This window comes from Apus apus, chromosome 15, assembly GCF_020740795.1.
Source record: "Apus apus isolate bApuApu2 chromosome 15, bApuApu2.pri.cur, whole genome shotgun sequence".
Taxonomy (NCBI): Eukaryota; Metazoa; Chordata; class Aves; order Apodiformes; family Apodidae; genus Apus; species Apus apus.
Genome location: NC_067296.1, coordinates 7,343,042 through 7,352,760, shown reverse-complemented (window position 1 = coordinate 7,352,760; position 9,719 = coordinate 7,343,042). Strand labels below are relative to the sequence as shown.

Below are 9,719 nucleotides of genomic sequence, written 5' to 3'. Positions count from 1 at the left end.
ATTCTTGTAAGCAATTCTAAAATACACAGCTGATATCCAGTTGTGAGAAGTGCTGGGGAAAAAGGCCCAGAAACACAAACACTGTTTGTGATTTCAGAAAGTCCTCTCAAAGGAAGATGTGGACATTTGGCCAATCAATGCAAGAGGGCTAAGGAGCATGGCTGCATACCTGTGCTACACCAGCCTGAGCAGGTGAAGTGCATTAAGTGTTGCTAACACACCCATTAAATGCTGCTAATGGAGCTCCAGGTGAGGCTCATTTTCTCTGTCTGGAGTGAAGGAGGACCAGGTGGCAGGGGGATCCTTTGAATGCTGTGCTGTTGCTGGGCAAGTTACTCTTCTCTCCATTTCTGCCATGATTTCAGGTTAGTAAACGCTCTTTTTTATTACATTTACAGTCCTAACCATCAGCAGAGATTCCTCCCGCGTGTATTTGCCAACACAGGCGCCTACCCTGAGGACAGACCCTTTCCCTTGCCGAGGGCCCGCTTTGCTCCTCGCACAGCGCTGCTCTGCCTCGCGGAGCTCAGCAGCTCCTGGCTCGGCAGCAGGGCCTGGGAAGCAATAGGGCCCTGCTGGGCGCATCAGCGCTCTCTGCTCATCGTTTTTTCTCCTGGCACCAATCCCTGCTCCTGTTTCCATGGGTGATATCACCGGGAGCGGGGTGGGAATAGCCCCATCCTCCTCAGGAGGGATGCTCCCACTCTTCCCCCCGGCGCTGGGTCTGTTCCAGGCGCATCAGCTGCCGGGTGGGGGGGCCCGGCTGGGGAAGGGTTAACTTTCCCTGCAATGCTGCATCCCAGCTCACGGTGGAGCTGCCTTCCTCTCTTCCACCCCCAACTTCCAATTCACTCCAAACAACTCCGGGACAGAATTGCAGGGGAAAAAGCTGGAGGTTCAGACTAGACTTGTTGATCTCCGTTCCCAGGCAGCAGAAGGAAGTACCGGCGCTTTCCTCTCTGCCCGCACGGGGAGAGGCCCGGGGGGGCGGGAGCAGGTGCGTCTTCGGCGTTGATTGCGGGCCGGAGCGAGGAGCCGCAGCCGAGGGAAGGCCTTGGAAAGCTTCCTGCCGAGGGATCCGATTTACCTCGTTTCCCTTCCCCTCCCCCAGGGCTCCGTGGCCACCGGCAGCGAGGCCGCCATCCCTCCGCCTTGAGGCTGCCCGCGGGGGGATGCGAGCGGGGCCGCCCCCGCTGCCCGCCCCGCCGCAGGATGTAGCCGCCCTCGGCCCCGCACAGCCCCGCACCGCCTCGCTGGGAGCCCGTAGCAGGAGGTAGGTGCGGGCCGGGCTCCGGCCGAGGGAGGGAAACCTTTTTGCCCGTGTGTTGTTGCCGCGGAGCAGCCCCCGTGGCGGCCTGGAGGCAACGGGGAGAATTCGGTTTTGGGGCTGAGGGAACCTGGATCGGCGGGGAGAGGGGCTGAGCCCCCGGAGCTGGGCATGGAGCAGCCGTTCCTTTCTGCGCCGGGGTTTCTCTCCGTGCCATCTTGTGTAAGCAACAGTGCTCAGGGCTCTCGCAAGGCACCCGGCTTCGCAAGGAAAGCTCGGGGTTTTCCCTTATTTCGTTTTTCGTTTATTTCCCTGTTTGTTAGGTCGGCGTGGGGTAAATGTGGGGGTGTCCCTGGGCAGCCCAGAGAGGTAGAGTGCGTCGTGAGAGTGCCTGGAAATAGCCCCTTTTCCCTCCCCCCAGCTCTTCCCTCGGGGAATTTTGCGAGGCTGGAGTTATAAAAAAAACCAAAAAACAAACAACAACCCCACACCTTCGCGTCTCCCTGAAGCTGCTCCACAGTTGGGCAGGGCGGAGGGGGCACCGCCAGCTCCCAGGAGGGGGCTGCCCCGGGTGGGTCACAGGGGCACCTGGGGTCCAGCGTCCACGGTCCGGCGGGGCCCCTTTGCGGGAGGGAGCGGCCGCCCTGGGATGCGGGACAAGGTGCCAGCGCATCCAGCGGCCGGGCGCCTGTTGGGGCGCGGTGCTGGGGGGAGCCCTGTGCCCAGCCCTGTCACTCAGCAGCTCCCAGCCCTGTGCTAGAAGAGACTCCCCGTGGCCGTGCCCAACCTCCACGGCTCCCCCGGCCGGAGTGTGCAGGCGACCCTCCCGTACAGCTCGGGGGGTCACCGGGGGAGCTGGGCGGCGGCGGCGGCGGCACGTGTGAGCGGGGCGGCCTTTCAGCACCGCGGGGCGGACAGCGCCGGCCCGCCCTTCCCGCGGAGCGCGGGGCCGCGGCGGGAGGCCGGGCGGGCGGGAGGCCGGGCGGGCAGCGCCGCCGCCCCCGCCGCAGATTAGCGCGGGCGCGGAGGGGGGTCAGCGGGCGGGGACCCATGGTCGGTCTCTCTCGCAGCTCCGGGGCATGGAGGGGAAGGAGAGGTGAGGAGAACCGGCCCCCGCGAGCCCTGCCCCGCGCCGCACCCGGGAGCGTCCAGCCTGAGGGGGACCAGCGATGCCTCTGGGGATGAATAAACATGGATCTCGCTCTACTACCTCTTTGCCTCCGGACCCCACGGAGATCGTCAGGAGCAAGGCCTGCTCCCGAAGGGTCAAGCTCAACGTGGGGGGGCTGGCCCACGAGGTTCTCTGGCGGACCTTGGACAGGTTGCCACGGACCAGGCTGGGTAAGCTCAGAGACTGCAACACACACGACTCCCTCATGGAGATCTGCGATGACTACAACCTGGAGGAGAACGAGTACTTTTTCGACAGGCATCCCGGGGCGTTCACCTCAATCTTGAACTTCTACCGCACTGGCAAGCTGCACATGATGGAGGAGATGTGCGCCTTGTCCTTCAGCCAGGAGCTGGACTACTGGGGGGTGGATGAGATCTACCTGGAGTCCTGCTGCCAGGCCCGCTACCACCAGAAGAAGGAGCAGATGAATGAGGAGCTGAAGAGAGAAGCTGAGACTCTGAGGGAAAGGGAAGGAGAGGAATTTGATAACACTTGCTGTGCTGAGAAAAGGAAAAAGCTCTGGGACCTCTTGGAGAAGCCCAACTCCTCCGTAGCGGCCAAGGTAAGACCTCCACGTTTCTTCTCAAGTCTTGTCTGTATTGGCTTGTGATCGTAGTGGTGCTGACAGGAGGTATTGCCCTTGCTACCTTTGCTTTGGCATCTGGGCACTTGTGGCTGGATGGGCGCTGTGAATGAAGGGCAGAAAGGCCTTGTAGGTACAAATAAGGTTTAATGTGTCTTTTTTTGAGTAGTGTGGAAGGGATCCAGTTTGAGCTTCCCTGGGACAGTCCAGGCTGCTTAGTGGGAGCAGCTCCACTGACCCTGGGTTAGCCTACACTGACTGCTGAGGCTGAAGATTAGTGAAGTTGTTATCCAATGGCCTGTCTTGGTGCATTTTGTAACAGTGATTTCTTTTGGCCTAAAACATGTGTCTGCTCCTGTTTCACCAAAGTGGCTTTTAAGAAGCGGAAATCTGCTTGAACTCTTAGACCTGGGTCCAGTCAGGAAATAAGACCTTCCTTCCTGGGGCTTAATTTAAAATTCTGTGGTGAAATACATCTAGTTATCTGTATCAAGTGCTCCTAGGCTGCCACACTTAAATCTTATCCTGTACCTGACTCCAACCTATTTTAAATTTCCCTGTGCAATGCTGCTGCAGCAGCTCTGTCTGTCAATAGCTGAAGTGCTGCTTACTCTGAAGTTGGTGCAACAGATCTATTTTGAAGGTGTTTGGAAGAGAAGATCCATGCTAGGAGAAACCAATGTCAGAATTGGCTCTGATAATTTAGCTGTCTCATGTTAGTCACATATTCTTTAGAGAGGAAAATATCCATGAACACAATGATTCAGTAACCATGGGGACAAAAGTGAAGGGGGAGAGGTTGAAAACTGTGGGATGAATAACTGAAAAGCGTAAGAGGCTGATCAGTAGGGACCAAACCCTGAATTTTCTATGTACCAGCATCCTTCTGGTAAAGAAATAGAAAGAGGCCCCTGCTACCTCTTTCTTGTCTCCTCCCTGTTGTAGGCACACGTGCAAATGCAAACCATAGCTCCATCCTGTAGGAAGTCTGGCTTTGGTGGGCTACTTCTGAAAACAGACTGCTACTTTTCCTCTCTTTTCTCTTACTGAAATGGTGCACATCATGGACCAAGAGCATGCATGAAAGTTTGGGGAAGGGATTTTATGGAGTGTTGAGCTAAATGGCTCATTCTGGCAGGAGGAGGAAGAGACATGGTCAGCTGCTGAACCCATTATCACTTTTTTAATGACAAATGGAGCTCCAGAATGACTCTTTCTTTCCAGTGGCAGGGATGACACTGCTGAATGCATTCATAATTTATATGATTCCTTTGGCACAATCCTGGAATCCTGAAACACATGCCTTGGGATTTGCTGTCTGTTGCACTGACTCAAAATCCATTAGAAACTGTTGATGCTCATGATTTATTGTATATGAGCAGGGGGTCATTCTTGCCAAATAAGTGTATTTTGTGATTTATACATGAAATGCACTCTAGCTTCATTTTCTGAGAAGATTCTTGGAGTAGGTGCATTCAGCATTGCAGGCTCTGGATTAATTGAGAGTGAATGGAAATGCATTATTACCCTTCTCATTTAAAGCTTCCATTCTGTGACTTTGTTACTGTAATGGAAATGGTGCTGGATGTGGTCAGACCTCAAGTATTCCAGCAGTTCTCAAACACAGATTTCTACTCATTTCAAGTGTAACAAGGAAAATGAGCATGATGAACAATTAGCTTACCAGGCAGGGATAGAAATGCTGCTAAGCTGCTTCTTTATCCGATTTTCTCCCTGCTGGTGGATAACTGTTCTTTCATGCCAGAGTATGCCCTTTGCTTTGATCACCTTCATGAGAATTCGTTCTACATATTGAATAGGCTGGACCCAGTCTTCAACTTCTGATGGAAGGATGTGAGGAGAGAGACTTGGCAGCCTGACCTGCTGTCTGACCCAACCAGCTGTGCCCAGGCTCCCTTTCAGGCTGCATTTTCAAAATCTGAGCCTCTGCCTGGTAGCTCCTGGCCAGCCTTCCTCAGCTGTCCACTCAGTGGAGCACTGCCACTGAGGCCACAGGCCTCCAGGAACTTCTGTCACCTTTCCTAAAGCCAGACTCCATCTGCTTTGCCAGGTCTGGGAGCTCAAACTGTTCCTATAAAAAGGGAACAAAGTAAACTAGTCTGAGATTTAATGACTGTCACTGAAGGACCTAAAATGATTGGGAAAATTTGTACTACTAATTCTTTTCCTTTGGACTTATGCTACTCAATGAGGTTTTTTCCAATCAAATGTAACTCTCTCTCACTCCAGCAAGGGGGGGCCTTTCCTGCTGGCTGTCAGCATTGTTTGCATTTTACCATTTTAACCTGACTCCTCTGCAACAGTTTACTGCAGAACTTCTCATGGTTAAACTGGGACTGGCTGAATACTGAGAGAATAAGTTAGTCTTTTGTTGTGGGTTTTTACTTTTTAATGAATGATGTGATGTACCTGAGGGTGGAAAACAGCATTCAAAGAAGAGATGAAGAATCCCTAAGACGTTAATTTGTGTTGCTCTTTTCTCCACTGGGATTTGCCCATATCTTTTGACTGGCCTTTAAACTAATCACCTCCTAGCAAGCAGCCTCTTATTTATGTGTGATGCTTCACCCTGTACGTGACTGGAAAGAACACTCTGTTAGATTTTATCATACCCACTCTTTGAGAGTCTCCAGATCTCTACGATGAGGCAGCAGACAGCTGCTGAAGCCCCAGCCTTGCTGCCTTGTTATCCCCCAGCATGATCAGAGGGGGATTTGCTCCTTTCCTGTAACACTGCCATCCCTTGCAGCTGTAACTGAAGCTGTGCCATCCTTGTGCAAGGTGCCACGGAGCCATGGGGCAGCACTTGGCCCTTCCCCAGGGTCAGACCAAGCAACAGGCACCCAAACCATTTCCCTCACCCATCCATTGAACTCAGAGGCACTTGCTGTGTCATATTCCCTGCACTAGCTTTGCCCAATGGGAAACCCCCCTCGCACAAAACTGAGCACTGAGGGACTCTCCCTCTACCAAACAAAGAATATTTCACAGGCAGTTATTTAACAAAATTTGTCTCTCTAGCCTTACAAGATCTTTTAAAGGATCAGTTTCTCCCACTTCCTGTGACTTTATTTGCCTGTCTATCCCTGAGAAATACTCACTGCAGTCTCTGTGGATGCCTCCTCCTCTTCCTGCGATCACTGTTTTTGCATGTTCCTGCTTATTTTTGTCATTCTCCCAGAATTCCTTAACAGTTTGGTGCTTGGTTTTTGTTTTTTTAAATAGTATTCTTCCTGTACTTGTACTTAAAACATCCATTTTTAACCATAGAGGACTCTGGTGTTCACTTCTGTCTGCATTTCCTCTAGAAGAAGATGAGGTGGGGATATTTTCTGGAGTAGCTATTACATTTGTTGTATGGTAGTTTTCCTTTCCTCAGGAAAAAAAATTAAAAAAATAAAAAATTGAGCTCTCCAGTAACTAAGCAAGAACTGCCCTTTTTTTTCTGGACACTAGCATCCATGTCAGGGCAGCAGTGGATAGCAGCAGTTCTCGAGCACCCTGGTTTAGGCTTTTGATCTTAATTTCCCTTTCCCTAACCAAGGCTAAGCCTGGGTAGCTGGTTTCTGTTGCCCACAATCCAGCTAGCAGCTCTGGGCTTCCACAGCAGAAGTCTCTCCTGTAGCTGTTGGTTTTTACTAACCAAGCTAGTTAGGATCTGTGGGTGTCTTGCCTGTCTGGTGGGATGTTCATGTCCCTTGGGAGAACCAGCCAGGCGGTAATTCCAATGTGACTTTGTAGCATCCTGAAAATCCACAGATAGCAGTTTTTCCATCCTTTCCAGTATAAACAAATAACAAATTAGACCAACTCAACATCTTAATTAACTTATATGCTCTTGGAAATCCTCTGATCACCTGGACTTTTCCAGCAACACTGCAAGAATGTTGCCCTGTCTGCCTCTTAGGTGGAAAAGAAATCCTTTCTTCTTTTAGTCTTTACAAATAATTTCTCTGATCAGTATTTGAGCAATTAGTGTTGCATGGAGGGGGGGGTGGGGAGTCTGCTCATCTTACAGACTCCTCTGCATGTGCTGGTTTAATCTATTTTTCTCTTGCTGTCCTGAAGGCTGAGAAAAACACGGTGACATCACCCATTTTGCAAAAATCTTCTCTGCGTATCTGCATGTCAAGTAGGATGTGCACTTCCTCTCCTCCTCACTGCCTCCACTTCCCACTTGTCCCTGTCCTGTTGGGAGCTCAGCTGTAGTTATTTCTCAGCCTTTCCCCTGTTCCTACTATGTCTTTGACAGTGCAATAATATCACGTTTATCCTTGAAAACATGCGACTCCAATTCAGTAATCTGATTATGCATGCCTCTACATTTGTTGAACAGCTTTTCTAGAGCTGCCCACTGCTCTGTGCTGGTAATCTCTGGATGCATTGCTTAGGGATTGGGGAGGGTGCTCTGTAAGCTCTTTTCTTATTATTGTTGATAGTAGTGACAAAATAAGAATGATAAAGCCTCTTGGAGATGCGTTTGCTCCATCTAGAGAGCTCTTCCCCCACATGGGCTTTCTATTCCTGGCCCTCCCTTATGGCATGCAGTTTTCATTCATGCCTAAACCTGCCTGAATTTAGCATTCAGCAGAGGAAACCCCTCTCCCTAATTGAAGGGGTCACATCTTAGCCATGTCTTGTCTGTCTCTGAAGCTCCCAACACAGGGCAGGTGTTGGCTTTGTCTGCTAAAGCCAGATTGCCTGGATTTTGCTTGCATCTCTGACTTTCATTTTCCTGATGCAGCTACTGCCTTGGCTCTTCTGCTATATATAGGAGACTTTTTCCCTTCATCCAAAGTAAACTTCTGTCTTCAGAGATCCTCAGAAGCAGAGCCTCATTCTAAAGCCTTCCCCCTGGTTTCAGGGATTTGTCACTTTGGTCTACAGTTTGTTCCTGGGTTTCCAGCACAGCCTTGTCCCATGAACACACAAATGATTGCTCTTCTGTATCAATCTCTTTTCATCCTGCAGCTCCTTTCTGAGTGCTTTTCCTTTTAGTGAACTTCTGAAATCTTTTGTCTGGGGAGCCCTAATTCCTACATTCAGTTCCCTGCAATGTCTTCTCTGATTCTGTCTCACTGATGAACTTCCTAATAAATGCTGCTGTGCTGCCAGTTCCCAGAGCTTCTCTGCATTACAGCCTCCCTAAACTCCGTTTGGGTGTGGGGAAAACTCCCCCTAGTAACATTCCTGGTGTGGTTATGTCCTCTGATTCTTTCCTGGCCCTAAAGAATCCTGCTGAGAGTTCTTCTAACACAGCAGACACCTTGGCCAATGCATCCCATTGGCTTGTTGCTCTCCCACATCCCTGATGCAATACCTCATGTTGTCCTGCATGGTGTGCAACAACCAGCTTATTCTGAGCTCTCCAGGTGGGATCCTCCCCCTTCAAAGGTGATCCTTTCTCCAGACCTGTTACTGCAGTCCTGAGCAGCCCCTGGATCCAGGCAGGCAGCTGCTTGGCACTTCCTGCCTGGAAATGGCTTGGGCTCAGCAGTTGACAATCGGAGCCTGCAGGTCTGTGGTCTCTTAAGAATTTTATAAAAGGAAATCTAAAAATATTACACCTAGTAGTTCTTTTGATGTACTTGTCATACAGTTCATGAAGTATAGTATGCATGAACATGTCTATGTAGGCATACTCCTGGATATTCAGCTTATTTGAGCCTGGAGCATCCACATCTGGATGAAACTGCCTGCCATCCTGCCACAGGAGGGAACTGACAAGCGTACATGCTCAGGCTGAACTCCTTAGAAGACTCGTGCTATAGAAATATAGTTAATGCTCTTTTTAAGGCACCAGCTCTCATCTGTACCTTTGAAAAATCTCTCTGAGAAATTAATTCCCCTTGCTGCTCAGTGTTCCCCCACCCTGCTCAGCCTGTGAGCAGATGGGGTATAAAGTGCCAGCATCACCAGTTAAAATGTAGGAAATCTTGCAAGAATAGGAAATCCTTGATTTGTTCAGCTGCAACTGCAGAGATTTAGTAATAATGGGATTCAGAAGAAGAGCATTAGGTCTGATCCACACAGAAACTGTTGGTGTGGTGTGATGCTCCCAAAGTGGGGGTGCAGCTTTGGCTGGTACTTGAGCAAAGCGCTTTCACGCGCTGCTGAGGTGAGCTCCGTGCTCAGAGCTCCCTGGGCAGGGGCACTCCAAGCTAGGTGGAAAAATCAATTATTTTATTTTTTTAAAACCCACTTTCTTCATGTAACTCTTTTCACACAGTGGGATAAGTGTCTTTGCCATCATGTTTCTGCTTTTGCCTGTTCCTCTTGATCCTGAAGATCACAGTTTCCTTCTGATTCCTCTTGGTGTAAATGCCCCTGTGGAGAGGAATAATCCAAGGTTACTTTTACAACGTGAGCGTTGCTATTTGTCATTGCTAATGGCAAAATATTTATGTTAAAGAAAGTTCACAGCTGATCACTTAGTTCTTATAATAAACACAGTCAATATGATTTATTCCATGGGAGATATCTGGCAGCAACAGAAGAGGCACAATGTGGCCAGTGAGTATGAGCAAGATGTTAATATTAGACTTCTCTGGAGAAGCTATACATGGAAGATATATGTTGTCAGGGCTTCTACTACATCAAGACAGACAGATCAGTCCCTTTCTGTTATGAGAGTTGCCCAATTTGTTTCCTAGAACTGGAGGCTCAGGTCCATC

At 50.1% G+C, this 9,719-nt stretch overlaps 1 protein-coding gene across 1 annotated transcript in view; it reads left to right on the top strand.

Moving 5' to 3' along the window:
* The first annotated feature begins 2,395 nt into the window (after positions 1 to 2,395).
* KCNB1 (potassium voltage-gated channel subfamily B member 1) overlaps positions 2,396 to 9,719 on the top strand; it is a 115,230-nt gene continuing 107,906 nt past the window's right edge. Inside the window, exon 1 of the mRNA XM_051633249.1 lies at positions 2,396 to 3,003. Within this exon, the coding sequence (XP_051489209.1) occupies positions 2,437 to 3,003 (567 nt within the window). The 5' untranslated portion in view covers positions 2,396 to 2,436. The remainder of the gene's footprint in view (positions 3,004 to 9,719) is intronic.